Consider the following 23,394-nt stretch of genomic DNA (forward strand, 5'->3'; position numbering starts at 1 on the left):
AGATTTCAAAGAAGGCAAATGAGCTGATACAGAAGGAAATCACAAATAAATAAAATGGAAGTAACTAATAATCACAGTATGAGCAGTCTGCTTAGAAAAGTAACATTACCGTTTCTCTTCTGTGACAGCCTTCACAGAAACGGCTTCTCGGCTCTCAATCTCCTCAGAAACTGTAAGAAAAGTATGATAATGTTGATGCCAAAATATTTTAAAAGTGGACAAAGCAGCTAGGAGGGAGGGTAGTTTTGCTGGCTGACTTTAAGGGTCAGGTACTTGCACTGGGGCAGTGAATCAGGAATCTTAGCTTATTCATAACTGGCACCCAGGTGACGTGGGGTGTCTTCCTCCTGGCCCCTTCAAACCAGCCTGGCTGTAACAGTCATAATCAATGTTCCTGAGCTATTTAGTACCCTTCACCCTTAATGTTTTTCTCTCTTGCATATTATTGGGCTGTGCCATTGTTGTTTCTGTGGTATTTGCCAATCTGATAGGACCTATATGGCCAATTGCCCTAGTGGGGCATGGGATGTTGGGTGTGCCGTAATGTTCCTTTGGTATGTGGGTTTTGAATAGTCTTGAATATAGCTCAGTAACAAAGCAAAGTCTCTCTCCCCCTCTCAGATACTTGTGATGATCCTTGAATATGCTCAGAGGGGCCCTTACCATTTATTCCTTCCATGCAAGATTGCATTTTTAGGACACTTACTAGTGCATGATGGTCTTGACCTAGAGGCTGAAATATTTGTCACTGATAGGAGTAGGGGGATCCCAGAATAGTAGGGAGATGGGGAACATGTCCATATCTTCCTCAAAATAGGCATCAACTGAGCCATTATCTGTAGTGATGGGATTAATGTGAAGGGTGGAAGGCCTACGTATCTCTGAATGAAAACAGGGATGGGGGATGTTGGAGGTAGTGTACAATACTAATGGATAATCCTTGATTTTTGCCCTAGGCAACACAAATCTTTTATTAGATGAAGAGACTAGGTGGGAGTTGCTGGCAGGTTTAGCAGCCCTGGAGGCTGCCATGGGTAAATCAAGACACCTGCAGCTGCCAGAAATACTAGCTCTTGGGTATAGAGAAGTTGTAATGAAGCCATTTTGACTGAGCAAACTGTTTGTATTCTTGTTGTGAGAAATCTACTTGCCCTGCACATGTAAGTGGCATGAAGTGCTAACAGTTCCAGCCGCATTGGTAGCGGTGCAAGTAAATCTTCCACTGTCTTCTGCAAAGGCTTCACGAATCACAAGGCGAGCAACTCCTGCTTTGAAGGTAATCTGGAAGTCTATGGAACTCTCAATCTGATAGTCTTCTCTGTACCATGACACAGTCGGGGCTGGATGGCCAGAGATGTAGCACTCCAAAGTGACAGATTCGCCTTCAATAACAGTCATGTTTTTCAGACCCTGTATCACACAAAAGTATTTATACAATGAATATGACTCTTCACTAGTAAATAAATAATTTCAACCGTACAATAAAACAGTCCTGAAACTTACAATTCAGCATCTATATCAAAATGTGGCACTGATGTGCAGTGCCCCAAATAAATCAGAGAGAAGAGACATTTTCAAACTACAGCTTTTGAAGCTGGTGTTGGGCTGTCTGAATATGTTACTCTTCACAGGGAAAATCTAGAGGGAACTTAATCTTTGTGAGATACTTGTGAGAATTCACTTGTTCAGTTCAGCAAAGATCATTCTGATAGGTCACAGAGGCTACAGAGACTGGCAACTAACTACAGACATGAGAGATGGTGTCAGAGCTCCAGAGTGCAACTGAATGTATTAAATACATGACAAAAAGGGGTGAAACAAAGCATATCTTAAAAGGAATGAAAGGCAAAACAATGTAACCTTTATCTATATTTTCACTACTTACAGAGACTAAGGTTGGTGGGGTAGCAGGGACTTCTGCTAGCTCAGGAACTCTAGCCATTTCTGTTACCTAGGACATTTAAAGCAGAGTTACTAAACATCCCACAAAGTGAAGGAAATAAATGGCAGACACACCATAATTGATGTAGGAAAATGTTTCCTTGCAGAGAGTGACTGCTGCTTGCTGTGACAAGGTGATGTTAGGATCTTAGAAATGCTTGTGCAAAACAAGTAGCACAACCTACGATAGACAAAGCTCAGTAGGAATATTTTAAAAGAATAAGCTTGTAATGGGGGGAACTGTAAACACATTGGATTACTTTCTATTGTTTCTAAGATGCAAATCAATCAAAATGATTTTGGAATTCACTTAATGACAAACCTTTGCTTCACCTTCTTGCATTAATTCAATGTGTTCTTCCCGTACCACACCACCTGTAATGCTCACACTTATGTCTCTTTTGGCCTCAACATCATAACGACTCTTATAGGCATCTGCTGCCTCTCCAAAGGGAAATTGTGGAGAGACAACCTTCTCTGCCATCACTCTGGTTTCAGGTGGCTTTACTTGTGGTGATTTCACAGGTCTGGTGATCTTTTGAACAGAAGTTGCTGATAACTCTTTTTCCAAAGTAGCCATAGCAGATCCTGCTATTGAAACCTAACCAATCCAAGAGAAAGAAACACAGTTTTGAGTAAGAGTTGTCTTACTCTTATTTTCAAAAGATGCACTATGTATTTCCCAAGCAAGTCAGTATGACAGATTACATAATAATCTTGTACTTCCTTATTCACATATTAGATAAGCTACATAAAGACACTTTCAACTCTCCTATGCTGTAAAATAACATAGTTTTAAAACTATATATACTTGTATGCAGACTTAAAGTTCTTTATAGCATTTGAAAGTGTTCTATTATATTGTGTTAGAATTATGTTCTTTAAATAGCAACATAGCTCTTAAAGGGAATGTGCTCTGTTGCTTTCTAGGCTTGAACTTAGATTTTCACTAAGGCATCACAGAACTAATTATATGCCAGGAAGTGATTAAAATATCTGAAGAGATTTCAAAGTGCAACCTTTATGCATAACTAAGTTGGATTGTGTCCCTAATTTAAAAAACAAAAATGAAAAAAACTCCTCAAACAGTAGAAAGGAAAAAGTAACATGAAATTAATACAAAAACACATGGTTTTTTATGAGGCCATAAAATGTAGTTTGGATTAGGGATGTAGAGCATGTTCATTCCTAAAGTGGTTTAGTATGCAGTAAAACAACTGCAAAGAAAAAAAAAAGTACTGCTACTGAAGTATTTCTTTAATGCGAGAAGTTGAGCACGAATCAGGATTTTTTCCTACCCTTTAGACAGGGTGAAGGTGTATGCCAGGCATGTAGCATTTTATTGTAAATACCACATGTTTTATCTGCATTCCAAATATATGAAATGGTTGGGGTTTTAAAAAAACCCCAGCAAAATCACTTTTTGGCAGGATTTCACAAATAAAGGGCATACATTTATTTGCACTATTATATTTTATTTACTAGGGAATAGGGCAACACAAATCAAAGATAGCACAACCTCTTCCCCCACTTGGGAGTAACACAGTATTGTATGGGGAGGGGGAAGGAGGGGGCATCAATATAGAAAAAATGAGGTATCAGTTATTTTGACTGAGCTTGCTGTTTGCCCAACACCCTTCCTCCACTTCTTACCTGGTAAGTATGATCTGGTTTAGGAACAGTAATTTTTGAAACTGTAAAATGAGGACTTGCTGTCCGGGGACGTGCGTGTTCCACAAGGACTGCTTTTTCAGTTCTGGTTTCATCTGTTCTTTTAATCTACATTAACCAAGAAAATGTTTGGTGAGTATGTTTGCTAGTCACCAAACTGCAAAATAAAAAGTTTTTTTTTAAATGAAAAAGACAGCCAGAGAAAGAGTGCAATGTAAACCAAGTCTAACCTGTGTTGATATATGCATTCCCATTTTTTCAGTGGTGGAAACTTTTGTTTCAGAAGGAACATGTACTGGTTTGGTGACAACATGACGTTCGGCTGGCACCTCAACAATGTGACCTGTCATAGTACGTTCTTTATATCCATATTCCAAAGCTGTCTGCTCAGCATAGCCTTCTTCATCATGCTCTAGCTCCCAGGGCTCTCTAACACGTGCCTGATCAACTGCAGCAACAACTGTAGCTACAGCTTCAGCCTTTTTGTAAACTCCAATCTAAAGATAACATTTACAGAATTCATACAAATACCCATAGTGATGACAAAGATTTGTATATCTGTCAAATACACAGTACATACATGTTAGAGAGAGACAGAAAATGTACATACATTATATAGTATGGAAAATATGCAAGACTGTATTTATCCACATGTGCATTTCATAGTCACTCGCTGTAAATATATATTTATACTGAATAGATATATATACACACTGTGCACATGCATATTTCTATATACAGTACACAATGTATATTAAATACGTTGCTGGCATATTTGTGACTATGATACGGTATGTATAATATTTAAAAAGCTGTAATTTCTGACAGCTGCACATAATTCTATATTAGACATTACTAAGAGAAATGGTCAAAGTATGTATATGATGTTTGACGAGCAAACACTGCATGGTCCATTCATGTACAATGAGCCTTAGAAAATATATAGCTGTAACTTCAATGCAAGGAAAAGTTATGCTAATGTATTTTACAAGGTCCTAAGAGGGAAGGATAATTGAAAGAGTGTTTTGGTAAAAGGGAAGTGGTGCTTTAGTGCCAGGATGTAATTTGTTTTTAACTTCCTGATCCATAATTGGTTTCACATTTGAGGTTAGTGTAATTTGTCCATTATCAAGCTCTGGCTTCGTCAGCAGCAGATATTTGAGTAGTGATTGCTGCTGTTTTTTCAGTATTATAATTTACCTGGATACAGTATATAGTAAAAAAGCATGTGAAAAAATTAACACTTTTAAATAATAAACTGCCTTCCTTCACCCAGTTTACATACAGCTTTAAAAATAGTTCACCACATGAAGTAATATCTCTAAGCTAGGTCAGACAGATTGTCTGCAAAAGTTTGTTTTTACTATTGATAAGGCTTTGCACTCTAAGGACTGTATTATTCAATGCTAGTGCTAACTTCAAAGGAAGTGCTTATGGCACTGTTGAATCTGGCCATAAATTCACACACCAAAGAACTGTGAACTCTGTACACACTGAACCCTTGGTGTGTATTTTATCTGATTTTGCTTTTTCCATTGAAAATTAATCAAAACATTTTGTAAACATACCAGTGATGTTTTCAATTAATTAATTACATTAAGAAAAAAGTGGGCCATATCCTGTAGTTCACAATTATGCTACTCTCTCACTGATGATAGGACTCAGCCCTATTACATTAGAATCCTCTTAACTGGCATAGACCCCAGTGGAAACAGAAACAAACAATGTTCCCCTTTATCAGAGGCTTATAAGAATATACTGGGTGGAACTGAATTGTTTTAAATGTATGCATTGTACGAAGAACAAAAACAATACAAATCCTGATAAAGTGAGATCAACTGGTCAATTAACCATAAAATTAAAGGGGGATAGCCTATATACTAAATGATTTCAGAGACAGAAATATACAGAAGCAAACACCAGTTCAATGTTATCTACTGAGACCAGGCTTTCAAAGACAATCATAGGTGGCTCCATTTAAAGTGATTTTTTATAAATGGATGGGCCATTAGTTAATTTTCTAGAATTATTGAGATTCATTACACTGAATCTGTTCCTTGTCAAATCACCCCAATCAAGCAAGCACATTAAGGGGAATGCAGTTGAGTGGATTCTAGTGTACACAAGTAGCTCTTAACTGATGGTGAAGCATAATGAGGCTTGCAGAGAAAGTAAGTTGGAACAGTGTATTTCACATCTGCAACAGCTGTATTCACCTGATCACGAATTAGATGCATTTGTTCTTGTTTGGTAGTAATTCCTTCTCTGACTCTTGGTATTGTTACTGGTTCCTTGGATTTATCAGTGGCAATTACTGTCGGAACTACAGCAATTTTTTCAGCTTCCTTTCTTATCTGATTGTTATGGCAGAAACAAAAAAGTTTCAATTACATGTGGTCTTATGAAAAAAAAAGAAGCATTGGAATGGGGGAAAGGGTTAAGGTTCTAGATCCCTGTACACTGCAGCCTCCGAGTGACTCTGTATTAGCTAGCTATTGATCGGCATTAGGATGTAACCACACTCATTTAAATAAAATATATTATTTTTAAAAAGTTAAAATGCTCTTTACTGCAAAGAAATCAAAGTCAGTCAAAAGAAACTATGGATATCTTATTAATGCCAACTATTAGGAGTGAAGGACAAAGTGGGAAGAACTAGATACTAATTCAGAGTTGACAAGTTTCTAGTTGGAGTAAGTTTTAGGAAAAAAACCCTGGAAATATATAGTTAGTATTTGTAGGGGAAGTATTAGTGTGCAAAGGGAGCATCACAGGAGAGTGAATATCACATTTATAACAGTTCTATTCACCTTTTCATCTGTTACTCGTATTTGTTCTTGTTTGGTAGCAACTTCTTCTCTAGTTCTCGATACTCTGACTGGTGCTTTAGGTTTATCGGTGGTAATTACTACCTTAGGCACAGAAGGTTTCACAGCTTCCTTTCTTATCTGGTTTTTATGATAAAAAAAGTTTCAATTATATTTGTTCTCAAACCAAATTACATGGCTCTTCAGGAAAGTGGCACAGGTTGATGGAATGTTATGTAGACAAGACAGTGGCACAGCTAGGAGTGGAAATTTGCGTGGGTCCCAACTTTTGGGTGGACAGGCAATGACAGACTGTGCTAGCTCAGCTTCTCCCCTGACGCCATGCCCTCTTCTTAGTCCTGGTGCCCCCAGACATAGGGCTTCACCTGCCGAGCTGAGCACGCGCATGGGGCGGCTCAGAAAATGGGAAGGCAGAGCTGTCAGAGCGTAGCTTTCTGAAGAGTGGGTGCATCACTCCGTTCTGGATTTCAGGTGTCTGAGTGATGTTCAAGGCTGCTGTGGCAGCACTACACCCCTGCTTAGATTTGGGTGGGCCTGGATGCTAAGTGGGGGATGCTAAATGGGGCCTGGATTACTAAGCTGAGGCCCACCCAAGCCCACCCATGGCTACATCCCTATGACAAGGGGAAAGGCAGGAAGATGAAAAGCCACTTATAGAGTGGAATGACTATTGTATGTAAGCCAACTTCTGTCCCATTTTACACACTTTGCAACCCAGTTAAATTCAGTAGAGTTACACTGTGGGAGAAAGAATCAGAGAAGAATTTGGTCCCCTATTGGTTACATTTAAGTGATCATCATTGTATCCTCCAGATATAAACTCCTTTTAGCAGCTGCATAGAAAGGAGTATTACTATGACCTAACATTTACTCTCATTAGTCAGTGAGGCTACTCAGTTAAATAAGGGCTACTCAATGTGAGTAAGGGCTCCAAAATCATCTGGTATTAGCTGTGAGACTGATCAGACAGTTTGTGATCCGGCAAAACTTCCAGCAATCCTGATTGGCTCAAACCTTTTATATAAGTGATTATTATTCTGATGGCTAACTGAATAAAAACTCTTTAAAAGGTTCTCTTAAAATCCATCTTCATACATCAAGTAAAGGTCACTAATCATCAAATGAGAATTATGAGCATGTTAGTAATGACAACCACAATACTTAAATAACTGATGTTAAGAGCTCAGTGTTGCAGTTCCTGAGTAGTCAGAACTCCTATTAAAGTCAGTGGGAGTTTTGCCTGGAACTGTAACACCAGGCCTCTTTATGGAACAGTTACTTTATAAATGTTTCTATTGTTGCAGCTCATAAAAAAACCAAAGACAAAATACATAAGGAGCATTTGATAGAGATTGTTACTGAAAAAGGGTGTATCGGTGAGCTACATCTATAACAGCCATATTCACCTTTTCATGAGTGATGTGAATTTGCTCTCGTTTTGTAGAAATTTCTTCTCTAGCTCTTGATACTTTTTCTTGTTCTTTGGCTTTATCAGCAGCAATTATTACCTTGGGTATAGGAGCTTTCTCTGGTTCCTTTCTTATCTGATTTTTACAGTAAAAAAAGTCTCAATTACACATAATCTCAAATGCAAATTACATGACTTATATAACATTGGAGAAGAGGCTGGTCTAGTGGAGGGAAAGGAGGTTAAATTTCACTGAAGGTCCTTGTAGAAGGAAGTGATTGTGAGTCATTCTGTTTGCACCCTGGAGTAACTGTATACAGGTGAATATCATTGTTACATGATGCCTACTCTTAGGAAAACTCCAGTGTTTTATATAGATTTTAAAAATTGATTAGACTGGCAACAGCAGCAACTGAACTTCTTTTATGAAATATACAGTGAGAAGAAAAATAAAATAATTTACTCCATAGACTCTGTCTTTTTCCTACTAATAGGCAATAAGTAACAGAAACTGGAACAGGAAGAAATTTATCTGCATTACAATCCATGGGGGAAAAGCCATGATTTTGAATGCATATTTTTTGGTAAATTTCACTCTATCCAGGAGGTTTAGATGAAAATACAGAACATGCTCCTCCCAGTGTAATGGCGGTTTTCTGATTTCCATCCCTCAGTATCGTAAAGCTAAATTACTCCTCCCCCTGCCCAGACTATTTCTCACCTTGAACCTTGATATTTCACTCTAGATTCCATCGTCAGGACTAGACTCAACCTTAACTTGGATTTAGACCCACCTACCCTCACAACTAGATTCCTTTTTACCCTCTCAGTTTGAAACCTGACCTCAGCACTTGATTGATCTACTTTCTGGAGAAGTAGTTTGGTCTGGATAAGCTATAAAGGATGGTGGACTGCAGAAATGTACCATTTCTATGGGAGGGAGGCATAAATTACTCTAACTTTGTATGAAACTCCTGGGGACCATCCAGAAATAGAATGAAGAAATACCAACAGGCCCTGATCCCGCAAACACTTGCACATTTGGTTAACTTTGCTCATTTGAATAACCCCACTGACTGTAATAGAGCTACTTATGAGTAAGGTTAAGCATATGCATATTTGGCTGCAGAATCAGGGCTTAAGTTAAAATAAATGTATCTGAAAATTAAAAACAAAACATATGCTGAAAGTTATCTGAAATTCAGTCACCAGTATTTTGTTTCACATTGTTTTCAGTGCAGAATGAGTTTCTTCTTAATGTATCTTGCCTCCTATTTGTTAACAGGAAAATGTCATGTGTATGGAATAAGCTCAGAAACAGCCACAGAAAAATGGAAAATCCAAGAAGAGGTGTGTGGGCCTTTTATTTTGTGGGGTTTTTTTTAAACAAACACGTTTGGGGTATTATCTAGCTATACAACAAATGGTAGGAAAACAATGGCATTTTTCCTGGAAGTCATTTTTTCAAAAATTTCACTTTTACCTATCTATAATATTCATAGACTACTAGCCACAGTAGTATCTAAGTATCTTATGCAAAATGGTCAGTCATCAAGAGAGAATTATAAGAATGCTAGTATTGAAAACCCTGGTAAGCGAGTGAGTTATATAGTGACACTTAGTATTGCTGGGCTTTTCAATTCATAAGTTACAAAAAGAAAAGGAAAGAAAAATATATACATAGTTTGTCTTTAAAGTAGAGTTCAACTGTGAATATTACATCTGTAACAACTGTATTCACCTTCTCATGAGTGATGTGTACTTCTTGTTTGGTAGCAATTCCTTCTCTAGTTCTTGATATTATTTCCTGTTCTTTGGATTTATCAGTAGTAACTACTACCATAGCTTCCTTTCTTATCTGATTTTTATAGGAGGGGAAAAACAATATATATCTTAAAATATATCTCAACACATAGTAAAGATCAGTTATCAAAAGAAAGTAGTATAAATTAAGGGGGAAATGATGGGGAATAGTTATTTAAGCTCAGCTGGGAAAATTCAAGTTAAATATTAGGAAATTTTTTTGTCAGTATAAGAACAACAATAGGTAATGGAATAAGCTGCCAAGGGACATTATGGGATCACTTTCACTGGAGTTAATAAAAACAAGATATGATACACATTCCTTAGGAATGGTATTAGAATAATTAAGTCAATTCAGTCATGATGTGAGGTGATAGATGAGATGACCACTAGCAGTCCCTTACAGTCCTTCTGTACCAATAATGCATGCTTATATGAAGCACGTAGTATCTTGTTAATTTTGCACTATGAAATACATGCTTTGTTTGCATGTAGGATCAGGGGGTAAGAAGGAAATTATATAAAAGCTGTGTTTTACTTCTACCTGCTCTTGAACAGGTTGAATGTGTACCGCAGTCATTGCTGTCCTTTTAGAAACCTGCTCTATAGGGCTTGGAACTGGTTCTCTCACTCTAGCCAGGTCAACCGCAGCCACTACAGTAGCAACAGCTGCTGTTTTATCAGTGTCCTGTAGGACCAAAATTAGTCACATCAGAAGATATTGTTTTATAGGTTGCATACATAGAATAAGCATATGACAAATACATGCACAGAATATTGCTGTCAAAGGTCTATTTAAACATTTCCAGTGGAACTCCCTAAACAGCTATTGTAAGCAAGTGTTTACATGCAGTCTCTCAAATTACATTTAGCAGCTCTCTCAGCATAAGCAATGTTCTTTCCAAATTTAAAGACTCTTTACCTCTTTAGCACCAGCAGCTATACCAGCAACAGCAACACCAGCAGCAGCACCACTGATGGCCACCTGGTCTTGGACACCATATCTTCCTTCCCATCTTTCTTCTGTCCTTATCTGGGTAGCGCTTGTAGTTACTCTAGTTTCCTGCATCCGTGCCTCGGCTGCAGAGACATAACCTTCCAGCTTCCAAGGAGGAACAACCTCAGCAGCAGTGGCTACTGTTGCCTGTGCTTTACGGATCAGTGCTGGAGATTTCACAGGCCTAATAGGTGAAGTGGAGAGTCTTCCAGCAGGAGATACTGACCTAATGAATACACGTAATATTACTGGTATTAAATTTAGCATCACATAATAAAATAACCACACAAGTAACTTCACACAGGATTGACATTCATTTCCTGTTTACGGTACCACCAATACCTGGACACTTAGCTAAATAAAAAACCAACAAAAACCAAAACAAACCAAATTTCCCCTTTCTTGTCCCTCTCCCCCTAATTAGAAAATTTCGATTTTTTTTTACCAAACTTTACTTACAAACTCCAGGGCTACAAGAAACCAACCAACTAATAGTGATAGGCTGCATGGCAGTTGGGAACGTTGGATTTATTTATTTAGAAAAGGAAAGCAAAACTTCTAGTTGATTTGTTACCTTCAAATTGTGTAAATGGTTAGATTGTGTGATCTGCTTACCATTCCTCTATTCTCTTCCTTCCTTCCTATTGTTTGTTACACTCAATTGTTCTCTCATTTGAAATTATGCTCCTCAAAACAGTCTTCCTATGTGTTTGTACAGCTCCCAATACAGTGGGGCCCTGATCCTGACTGGGTCTTTTGGATGCTATCACAATGTAAATAATAAATAGGAGAGGAGATCTCATTGTTTTATTATTTATTTACTGAACACCATCAATGTGCTTGACACTGCAAGAAGGAAAGGACTTGAGGAGCCTTCCTCCCCTTGTAGGTTTGTCAGATCCTCACATTATTGAAGGATTTTTAATGACTTAATTAGCTTTACAATGAAGACATTAAAGAGAACACCACAATGTATTTCACTCAAGAATGTACATTTAATATAAAAATACCAGAAATGGTAAGTTCACATTGGGTCAGAGACTATATTCTTTACGCAGATAATGGGAGTTTTGAGAAAGGACTATCGGATCAGGGGCATTATGTATTAAATTAGGCCCCAATTCTGCAATGAGCCCCACTGAATTCAGTGGAGTGTCATGTGGGGGCACAGAAGTCTGCCTTTGATCAGTTCATTTCAGGATTGGGGCCTACCTCCATTTCCTTTTACCAATTACAGTAGCATTAATTGGTATCTGCTGTTACAGTGATAAACAGAGCTTTTAGAAAGATTGACATTTTAAAAATTAATTGAGAATATTAATATGTAGTTATAAAGCACTTCCCAAGTTGCTATAACACCACAACTAAATACATCTTTCCCCCCACAAGATGAGTTCCTGTATATCAAATTTCTAGCACCATGCAAATGTTTTAACACTGCCACATTCTGAACCATTGCAGCATTAGTGGTGACCACCAGCAATATACTTTTATTTTTTACATTTATTTTCACATCTAATTTAGATGTAAATGTTATTTTTGAGTCAATAATGTATTTCAGGCACGTCTACCTAGAGTATAACATTTTTAGCACATTATGCCCTCTAGATGGCACTATTGTATTATCCTTGCATTTACGCAGGCGCTCATAGATTAATTATCCTTGTAAATTATTACATTGCTACCAATCCATTGCTCCTTCTTGCATATACCGCAATAGCTGTTGTCACTGTGTGAAATTCATCACAAAGCAGAGCTGGCAGAAGGGTTTAAATGGGGCCTCATTCAGCTCAGAGACATTTCGCTTTTCTGGCCCAGTGCTTGGTGCAGTGGGGAGCAGAGGCAGCAGAGCCAGAAGAGCTTAACAGCTCTTCATCAGTGCCTCAGTGAAAATGAATTCAGCTCTGCCACACCACAGCTGTGGACCCTGCACTTCAAATCACTCCCTTTCCCTCCTGAGGCCCTACACATATCAGAGCTAAACCCTCGTTTCCCCATAACCGTGCTCATTTTTCTTGCCTCCACAGCCTTAACTCTGGAATCATTACCCACATGTCCAAATATACCTATGTCCACAGATGTTCGCAGTCATTTTTCTATTGATCCTTCCATTCTGCATGCAACTCACCAAATGCCTTTGCTCTTTTCTTTTCCCAGACAGTAATTACCAAAGGCCAGATTCTGATTGAACTTAATCACGTATAGCTTGAGCAAAAAAAGTGTTACTCCAGCTTTGTGTGGTGGAACACAGTGCAGAATCTGACCCTATACATTTTCTAACAGATTTCCTAAACCCATCTCAGAGGATGGAGCATTTGTAGACAGCTGCCAAAAACCTCCTCCTGAACTTTGACAACTATACAAAACCAACAGTCAGAACAAGCCCACGTTCTTCCATTCTATGTTGTGCTTTCAGTTCACATCATCACCATTTCATTTTCTCATTTTATTGGTGGGAATGACTCACAATTCAATATTTCCTTGATAGTTAATATGATTTACCTGACTGGTGAAGGTGTTGGTGCTCTAACATGTCTTACAGGTGACAGTGACTGTCTAATGGGAGATGGTGACTGCTGTCGTGCCATTTGTACTTTTGCTACACTTATTGGTGGAGTTGGTGATTTTGATGTAGGTTTAGGAGGCATTCTTGGAGGTGCCTTGTGTGGGAGCTGTTGTCCAGTGGCACTCTCTATGGACATTTCAATAGTTGTAAGTGATCTGGCATCAAAGTGGGCTTCTATTTTCTATAATGAAAGAAAGAACAATGGTGAGACACTGCAATGCCAAGAATCAATATCTAAAGCTTTTAATACCATTAGCTTTGAAAAAATGTACCTTTTCAATTCTGGCTTGTCTTGTTTGCGAAATCTGAGCAGTCGAAACAATTGTCTTTGTCTTTTTAGCGGGTACTACTTCTTCCTCGCCTATCAGAAGGTATAACATGAATAGTCAGGAGAATTATATGTGGTAAAAACAATAATAGCTTTTTAGAAGGAACTAAACATGCAATGCCAATTGTACATCAGCATGTGTAAACACCAGAGAAAGAATTAATCAGCCGTCTGTTTTTCTTGCAGTATCTATAGGCAAATAATTGTGGAACCAGTTGATATAAGATTAGCCTTTTTGTGTAACTATGTAATTAGGCCAAAAAATTTAAAAGCATATTAATTATGCAAGACTTTGAATGCCTGCTTCAGAATCATTCCAATCTGGTGAGCAAAGAAAGGTTGTCTTGGATATAATGGCATTATGAGTATGATTGAAAGGGCTCCATTCAATCCAAAACTGCCTTCATAGCTACTGGGCTTATTCTCATCTGCACTCTCACCAAGGAGTCTACCCTCTCTTGTGAGGGGGTATTGCTTCCAAGAAATGGATGCATGATGCCAATTACAGTCTTATACAGATGACCAAACTTCTACTAATCCTTTCCCCATGATTAAAGTCTGTGACCTTACTTCAGCCTTCTATGGCTTGCACAGACTAGAAGGGCTCACATATTTTAGTCTGATCAGGGCCCTAAGTATATAATGTTGTTGTAGCAGGAATAGTAAAAGCCCTTGTATCTTTATTAGGTGAATTTTAAACTTTAATGTCTGGGTAGTTTTCAATTTAAAAATATACAGTAAATGAAGTCCAGACTCCTCTACATATGTGTATGTGAGGAATGAGCTGATCAAAAAGGGCAATTCTGCTGTGCCTCATTCTGGGCTGCTCCCATATTCTTGGAGTTCACACTCTGCAGATGCGTTGTGAGAACAGAGGCCTGAAGTTAGTGAGCACTGATTTGTGAATGTCAACATGAACATTCTACCATTCATTTGCTGTGTGTGTCTCACAAATTACTCTAGTGAGAGAAAGTTCTGATGCGGCACAGAAATGGGGCCACGTTAATGTTGCTCTTGCAGTATTAGCATATACCCATCTTACTGCAAAAATCAAATTGTGCCTTAATCTGATTTTGCAATGACAAATAATCATTTAGCAAATTTAAAACAGTCCTGTTCCTCCTAAAGTCAATAAGAGTTTTGCTCACTTAAGAACTGCAGAATGTGGCCCAACAGCAGTAGATAAAAGACCTTGGTTTTAAAATTTAATTTTTAAAAATTCTGCAAGAGCAAAACAAAACAACCTCTCACAAAAAAAACCCCCAAACAAACAAAAACAAAAACAAAAAATTACCCTTCTGTGATGCCTATACTGTACTTAGATAATTCAAAGAAATCCAACTGAGGGAATTGTTTTATGTTGAAAATGTACTTTTTGTTACCAGCCTGGAGCCTTTTATGATATGTTTCATCTTGGAACGAATTTTTACAACCAGTTTACAAACCCTTGAGAAATGGGTTATTAATGAAATTGCTGATCAACATTAATTGCAGCAGTGCCCTTTATACCACAACAAGAATGTACATGTTCTTATTTTCATGGCTTACAACCTCAACTCCATTACCTTGAACCAGCAATTCGGCTGTTGAAGTAGCTCGTCCTACGCTATTTGTGGCATTTACTGAATAGGTTCCGGAGTCTTCAGGATAAGCTTCTGCAATTATTAAACTGTAGAGGTCTCCTTCTTGTGAAATTTGAAAATCGAGGGAGCTTTGAATTTCTGCTCCATCCCGATAGAACTTCACCACAGGTGTAGGGATTCCAGTCACTCTAACATCAAGTCGAACTTGTTTTCCTTGCCTTATTGTTATGCTCTGTAGACGTTGTGTAAAGTTTGGTGGTGCTGTTTCAGCTACAATTTAATTAGAAAAATTAAAGTTCACTCAGTAAAGACAACTTCATAAGGCCTAAACAATTCCAATTCTAGAAGCATTCACAGCCTTTAAATTCTTTACAAATACCCTTTATATATAAACTACAATCTCCTTATTTATCTCCCAGTTGCTATTGATATAGAAGCGGGCCTTGCCTAACATTCAAATAAATTAAGACCTCCTTCCTGCAAACACATATACATGTTGTTAACTTTACTCACATGACTAAAACCCTGATCCAACAAACACTTACACACATACTTAACTTCATGTGAGTATTTCCATTGCTGTCAATGGGACTACTCACATGAGCAAAGTTGAACATGTGCATAAGAGTTCGCAGAATCAGTGCCTATATTGGTAAGAAAGGGCCAGATCCATTCTATATTCATGTGAGTACAGTGCCACTGAAGTTAATAAGTACCCTATCCTTCAAACCCTTGTTCACAGGAATAATCTTTACTAAGTATGACTAATTCCATTGAAGTTGGTGGTGCGACTTGTGTGAGTAAAGATTACTCTTGAATAAAGGCTTGTAGAGTTAGGACAGGCATCTGGAAGGACTATACTCGTAAGTGTTTGTACAGTCTGATTCATAGTTTATACTCCTGAAGACTGTTGTAATAGTAATATTTGAAAATTCACCATGAAGTGATGAAGAATCCTATCTACATCTATAAGGTATTTAAGCATATATTGAACTTTTTTTGAGAAAAAAAATCTAGCTCACTTTACGAGTAAGGAATTTAATTTGTTGTTGCTCTCTTGTATGGTGTTTCCATCTCATATTTTTGTGTTATTTTTATCCAAGTTTGGAATATATATATAATTTTTATTTTAGCTCCCTCACCTCTGGTGACAAGGGGAAGTGCCAATAGTTTGCTGTCCCTCCTTAACCATACTGTACCTGTGACAAGTAGCTCAACGGTACTAGTTGCTTGCCCAGATCTATTGGTGGCTTGTATGCTGTATCTTCCACTGTTGTCTGCTGTCACGGCGGGGATCACGAGTTTAGCGCGGCCATCGCTAAATGAGATCTGCACACCGGGCAGAGTTGCAGCGGAGATAACCTGGCCATCCCGAAACCAGCTCACCTCAGGAACTGGGGAACCTACAGAAAGCGGTAGATAAAGAAAGCAATTTCAGCATCACTATAGACCAAGAGCCCCAAAATACTTCTGCTAATTACAAATATGTATGGCAGTTTTCAACCATCTGAGGGAATTGCTGCATGTGCACAGGTCTGCAATTACACCAGTAGCATAAAATCACAACATTCAAGGCATTTCCCTGATGCAGATGTCTTGACAATACATAGGGTTTTAGTGTAATTCACAGGCTGCTAGATTAAGAAATTCCTCAAACAGTGTCCTGTGCCATTTGAAAGCCCTGTTAAGGGAATTGGCGTTAGTCTCATTTAAGAATTATATGAAAGATTGAGAAATTCATGGCGGTCAGCCTTTGATTTATTCACTAGTATAAAAAAATAAAGTACAGGTTCCTTGTAATGAAATTGTATAATCCAAGCTTTAGGCAACAAGAAGTAAATTGAAAATGCATTCTGAATTTCAGTATTTCCCCTAATATTAAATATTTATTAAATAAGCTACCACTGAAAGTAATTGTAGCAAAAAGTAAAATCAAGAGTTATCTTTATATCTTTCTGGAGAGGATGATAGCAAAGCCTCATAGAAGTGAATGAATGAGGGATTCATATAAACTAGCAGAGAGCAGCCACATTGTGTCAGATATTTTACTGTTCAAATATATTATGCTCTTAGGAGCAAATCCCTCAGGCAAAACTCCCACTTTCAGTATAGACTCCATGTACAGTCATAATTATCCTCCAATTTCAAATGGTAACTTAAACATGACAGGGAAAATCCTCTTCCAGTACTCAGACGGCCAAGAGGAATCCTTGTGAAGGGAGAAGAATCCTACCACCCATGTCACAGAGCAGGAGACAAGTGGCTCTGTGGGGCCTATTCCAGCAGAGAGGACTCTTTGTGGTTCCAGGAGACTCCTTTTCTAAGATGGAGGGACCCAAATATCTGTTAAGTAGTGGATTTCCCTCCTCACCTATGTCTCTCCATCCACACCTCCAGGTTTCCCCGAATCCCTTTTATGCACAGCCATGCAGAAGCCCCATAATGTTGGGTTCTGTGCATGGCAAGTTTGTGAAGTCATGTATGACATCTTCCAATAATGCCCAACTGCAGAAGTGGACAAGTTCCATTGCAAAAAAGCCCTTTATAGACTCAGGAGTTGGCCCTGAGGCTGCACTAATAGAGTTGCCCTACAGCTGCTACTACAGTCTCAAGAGTCTCTATCTTTGTGTGCGCCAAAGGCCCTAAGGCTGCAGAATTCTGCCTCCTAACACTTGCAAAGACTCCCTAAAGAACCCAGTTATTTATTTGAACTCTGTATGAGGCCAAGAATATGATGGTATGAGAATACACGCTGTGAGGGAGAAAGTTTTTGTTGGGAGTCTGCAATCACTCTAGAATTGTTTTGAAAAGTTGCAGATTTTGCTATTTCTCATGGCCAAAAAAATAAGCTGGACTTATTTTGTTTTATATTTATATATAAAAATCAAATAATTCAGACATTATATATAGAAAAGTATGTGACCAGTCTGGGAAAGACAGAGACTTTTCAAACCAAAAATAGAAACACCACATTTAGGTGCTTATAGTTTCATCGATGTAGCTAAGCAAATACCAAGGATTAGGGGGTCACTCAGTTTTCAAGGGACCAGTTTGAGACACTTTGGGTCTGAGTTTCACAAGCATAGAGCTTACCAAGAGTGAAGCTTGTAAATGCAGGCTTGCTGTTGCTCAGTATTTGGAAGGGAATAACCCAAATAAACTAACAGGAGTGCAAGCTAACTCTTTATTAATGAATGCAAAATCCAGACAATACTGTGGAAACAGACACATACACACAAGCAATTCACAGTATGGTTCACATGTATAATTTAGTTTATTTACTCTAGAGTTATAGGCTGCATCCCGTAGTGTTTATTAAGCACATTTTTAGTGTGCTCAGATTAATTGTGCTCTTCCTATTCAAACTAGAATGATACATAATATTTGACTTGTATATAAAATGGCTTTATTCAAAGGTAAAGACAAGGATTGAATTTAATATTCACAATGATTGATAAAAGAGACCACCATCCAGGTGACAGAAATAAAGTTACACTGTCTGTGATTTAGAAGGTCAGATTCCAGGAAATAAAATCTTCACAATTTGTTGTGCATTAGAAAAACAGAATACTGAATCACTGCCAGAACTGTCAGACCTGATGAGTGGCTTTGGGGAGGGAGGGATGTTCCAGTATCCCACAACATGAATAAGAGATAAGAAAATATTGGTTCACATAAGGTTTGGGCCTAAAATAAAAGAATGGTACATGCAGTTATAAAACTGATGTGTCTCTTATCAGTATTAAATTAAGTTGCACTCACAAATATTACAGGCTATTATAAATGAAAAGAAAATAGCTGAAATCATCCATTCATCAAGAACTTCAGCATCATAACTGGTTTCAATGATACATTTATCTATTTTACTTTTATGGTTAATGGATTTATTACAAGGGTGATTTTCCTCAGCATATCTATATAACTTCATATGAAACCTACATCAAACAAAAATTCCACCCTGTTACAGAGGGTTGGGATGGCTAACACTGGAGTCGTGGATCAAACCCTGAAAAGTGGGTACAAAATAATCCACAGATGTAAATGGGCATATGGAGGTGTTCAAATGTCCCATACCATCCTATGTTAATCAAAGGGTCCAAAATGCTGGTATAGGTCTGGGTGCAAAAGTATAATTGGCAGCCACACTTTGGAGTAAGTACATCTTAGACCAGGTCAATGATTATCAACCACAGCAAATGTCAAAGGTGGCTATGGTGCTGGACAGACAACATATCTGCCAGGGGTAATTGTACAACTTCAGATCATGGATGCTTTGTTTTATAGTATGTGGTAGTCACAGTGCAAACACCAACACCCTAATACACTTCCTTAACCATGCCATTCTGTGTCACTTCTCCTTAGTACTGAGCATGTGTTAAAGCTACTCCTGGAACAAGGCATTGGTTGCTCTGACACTTATTTTGATTGACTAATAGGGTTTGAGTGGGGCTTTGTACATTCTCTGTGTTCATGCTGACTCATTCACTATTTTTATCATATGTGAAGGTTTGATAATATGGTACTTCATTTAAAAATGAAGGTGCTTCTTTAAGTTGCCCCATGATCTTAGTTATGTTTGGACAATCTTACATTACCTCTAAACAGACTTTCCTACCATTTTGAGTGGGCACAGAAGCCCAAATTTGGTGCTTACAACCCATACGACTCCACCAAAATCATAGAGTCAAGGGGGTTGAATGGGGCGTAAGTCAACAGAAAATGAGCCAGTGTGCCAAGCACAAAAAAAATGGTCCCCTTTTGCTTTGGATCAGCAATGAACCTTCTGCTGTTTGGCCCTCACTCTGTCATGTCCCCATCAACTCTGTGCATACATCCCTAGATCTTTCACTAGCACAGTTTGCACTTTTATCCCTATTTCCTCCTTTGCTTTGTAAACTGGGGCCCAAGTCTGCTCCTATTGAAGTCAATGAAAATTTGACCACAGACTTAGGTGGTAGCAGAATTGGGCCTGTCCTTTGATCCATCATAATTCTGCACAGTATGTCTGCTGGAATCTGATAGCAGTCTCTGAAGTAGGCTAATCTATTGAAGAAATGGCATTATATTACTTGACCTTTTCAGGGCTGTCAAATTTGGATATATTCATGTACTGACAATCTTTACTCCATCACATTACAGGACTATCTAAAGCACCAGCAATTGTATGTTTGTCTCACATTTCCACAACATAAATAATTCAGGACCAAGAAATGAAGGTAGTCAGAAAGAAATAAGTCTTACCACTAACATGAGCCTCAAAGGTTGCGGCACTACCCTCCAGTGCCACAACACTTTGTAACGGCTGCGTAAACGTTGGTGCTTTTGTCGTCATCTTTATAGGCACTCTGAAAGAAAGAGGAAAACATAATTAGATGTCAAATGCCAAGCCCTTTAAAGTTCTTACTGTACATATTTCCTCTCCTTTCTTACTGTACTGCCACTTTTTTTTTTTGTACATGGTATGGAATGATTTATCCTTCTCAGCCTTAAACCATATTGGCCTGGCTATGCTTTAATATTGGAATTGTTGGAATATAACAATTTCACTTGTAGGGCCTGCTCCTGCTCCCACTGAAGACAATAATACAACTCCTATTGACTTCATTGGAGTGAGCTGTGGTCTAGTGGATTAAGCATGGCACCAGGAGACTGGGTCCTACTGTTGATTCTGCCCCTGATTCATTGTCTGACCTTGTGTAGGTCACTTAGCTTCTTTGCTTCAATCGCCCCATCTGTCATAAAGGGAAAATAATCCTTATTCATACAGGTCCAAAGTGTTCTGGGATGAACTGAAAGTGTTCTGTAAAACATCATTAGATTCACTGGGAACAGAATTAGGCTTTAATAGTAGCAGGTTAAAAGGAATGTGGATGTCTGCAATCTAGTTGGCCTTTAATAATTTAATAATGGCTGGAAGGCTTCCCTTTTTTAAGGTATACTGTAAGAAGTGAATAATTTAATCTTATGCAGAAGCATATTGGCATTAAAGATGCAGACAAAATTCAACTATTTCTCAGAAAGTAGCTCAGTGCAATCTGGAATACTGAGAAACAGCTACTTTTGAAACATGAGCTAGGGTATAAGATAGCCACTGACACGGATGACTTGAACAACTGCAGGCAGGTGTGAAATCTGAAGGAAAAAAAGTGTGTCCTCTCTTCCTATGCATAATAATTCTTTGTATAAAAGAAACACACTGAAAGCCATGGAAAAGCATATATATTAGAGATAATTTGTACTTTAATTTAAAAGGGCTTATTTTAATTGTATGTTGAATTTAAATGAATTAAGTTTGAATATTTCTAATGCTTACATACCCATCTCCTTAATAATAAGGTCACGCTGTTTTAAACTGAAGTTATAATTTCCTTGATTAAAAAACCACCATGTGAATATAATGTTATCATGATTTACCAGATAAGAGATATCTTGATAATCTTTTTTTAGGTGTCTGGACTTTGTAGTGATACATTCCTATATACTGTGAGGTGTGCATTTACTTTTGATTCTGCGTCTGATATTGCTACAGTACCAGACATAATTATATATTAAAAAAAAACAATAAACCTTTATTCAAATCTAACTATGGGCTGGCTCCTGTCATCCTTAACTGGGTTGAAAAATATCTTATGCTGAGGATCAGTCCCATTGAAATCAGTGCCTGGATCTTCAAAGGAGCCCAGACTTGTTTGGAGCCTGACTCCCATTCACTTTCAATGAGATAAGGGCACCTAACTCCTGTAGGCTCCTTTGAAAATCCTACACAGTGTGACTAAATGTGCAGCAATGTACTATTCAAGGGGCAGCGTCTGATGCTCTATTGGGTTGTGTGAAACTTTACATGAAAGGCACTATGTGTATTGTCTTTATGAGTTGTACTGATACTTTTTGTAACTTGGTGTATGGGGTGATTTTTTTGTTTCTGAAGTTTTTCAATTTGTGAAATAGTTTAAACAAATTAGGTACAACTGACATTTAATCTCCTGATGACACCAATTTCCAAAAATGTGCAAGGGCAAGACAGTACAAATTACTTTAACATATACTTATTCTTCTCATATCTACTTCAATTGTGGGTTAATGATTTGACAGTCATTTGAAAGAGAAATAATTTAGTATTTTAAATAAACAGTATAAAAAACTATACAGATTATTTCCAAACTCCAGAATATGTTGGGTATTATTTAATTAAGTATAATTGATGATGAATTCATTGAAAGTTTAAATCTCTCATTGGCTAGGCAAATTTCAATGATTAAGATTTTGAGCTTATAAGGCTTTTGTATAATTATGATTAAAAGGTATGCATCTGAAATATCAGGCTCCAAAAATAACTTCCCCAGCTATGACTGACAGCAGACAAGTGTTCCAGAGCTGCTGTGTAATTGATACCTTCGCAGTTGATTCCCTTAAAAAGTCATCAGTGCTTAGCTGATACCATATGCATTTTATCAGAGCTATTCTTGGAGCTTCTTGGTTTATCTGTGAGTAATATAACCTTGAACACTCCCAGCATACATAAAAAAGTTTGTAAGTTAACTGACATTTCCATATACATTTCAAAGCCTAATTTAAATATTTCTTTAATATCAAATGCACTTAAAGAACTATTAATTGAATTTTATCAAAACTCACATTCAGAAACATAAGACGACATTCTTGACAAAGAACCTTAATGTTCAGTGTTTATAGACTATATTTTTATTACATACACCATATGCCCATAAATATACATTTATATTGATGTGTTCTATCAAAACAATTAATGAGTGACAAAGAAATATAGTTATACTATTAAAAAATGCCACTAACCTGATTTCTCAAGAGTGCCTAAAAGGAGTGGGCTAAGCCCAGCGAAAGTTTCGTAAACGACGTCCTTATCCAGAGTAAGATTTTAGACAATCCCAATATGAGAATCGTTGAGCCTCTAATCATTGAAAACAAAACTACACAGTCTTGACAGTGTAGTTTTGCTTTTCTTTGCAATCCCTACACCCGAGGCGAGGCTGGGAATGCACGACTGCTCAGAAGTGCTCACATAGTTGTTTTACTTTATATACCCCTGATCTGCTGACAGCTCTGCATCATCACGTCAGTGCCACTTCTGATTGGTTTTCTAAAAAAAAGCATCATGGGAGATGCAATCATACACCACCTGTTGGTCTGATGGACAGTGCTAATTTTGGCAGCACAAAAGGGATTCACTGAGAAAATGAACCAGTATATTCAGAGTTTATTCTACTTTAAAGTTCAATCATTTTATTTGCAG

General features: G+C 37.8%; 1 protein-coding gene across 1 annotated transcript in view; it reads right to left on the reverse strand.

Annotated features, from left to right (window-relative positions):
• Positions 1-23,155, reverse strand: part of TTN (titin) — a 311,927-nt gene extending 288,772 nt beyond the window's left edge. The window contains exons 1-18 of the mRNA XM_043504858.1: positions 22,938-23,155; positions 20,367-20,470; positions 16,325-16,528; positions 15,108-15,395; positions 13,487-13,575; positions 13,151-13,395; positions 10,574-10,874; positions 10,196-10,339; positions 9,590-9,706; positions 7,847-7,984; positions 6,423-6,560; positions 5,829-5,966; positions 3,843-4,109; positions 3,595-3,720; positions 2,264-2,542; positions 1,886-1,951; positions 1,152-1,410; positions 110-170 (exon numbers count right to left, since the gene is read on the reverse strand). Of these exons, the coding sequence (XP_043360793.1) occupies positions 110-170; positions 1,152-1,410; positions 1,886-1,951; positions 2,264-2,542; positions 3,595-3,720; positions 3,843-4,109; positions 5,829-5,966; positions 6,423-6,560; positions 7,847-7,984; positions 9,590-9,706; positions 10,196-10,339; positions 10,574-10,874; positions 13,151-13,395; positions 13,487-13,575; positions 15,108-15,395; positions 16,325-16,528; positions 20,367-20,457 (2,951 nt within the window). The 5' untranslated portion in view covers positions 20,458-20,470; positions 22,938-23,155. The remainder of the gene's footprint in view (positions 1-109; positions 171-1,151; positions 1,411-1,885; positions 1,952-2,263; positions 2,543-3,594; positions 3,721-3,842; positions 4,110-5,828; positions 5,967-6,422; positions 6,561-7,846; positions 7,985-9,589; positions 9,707-10,195; positions 10,340-10,573; positions 10,875-13,150; positions 13,396-13,486; positions 13,576-15,107; positions 15,396-16,324; positions 16,529-20,366; positions 20,471-22,937) is intronic.
• Positions 23,156-23,394: the final 239 nt, after the last annotated feature.

Source organism: Dermochelys coriacea, chromosome 11 (genome assembly GCF_009764565.3).
Source record: "Dermochelys coriacea isolate rDerCor1 chromosome 11, rDerCor1.pri.v4, whole genome shotgun sequence".
NCBI classification, from domain to species: Eukaryota; Metazoa; Chordata; order Testudines; family Dermochelyidae; genus Dermochelys; species Dermochelys coriacea.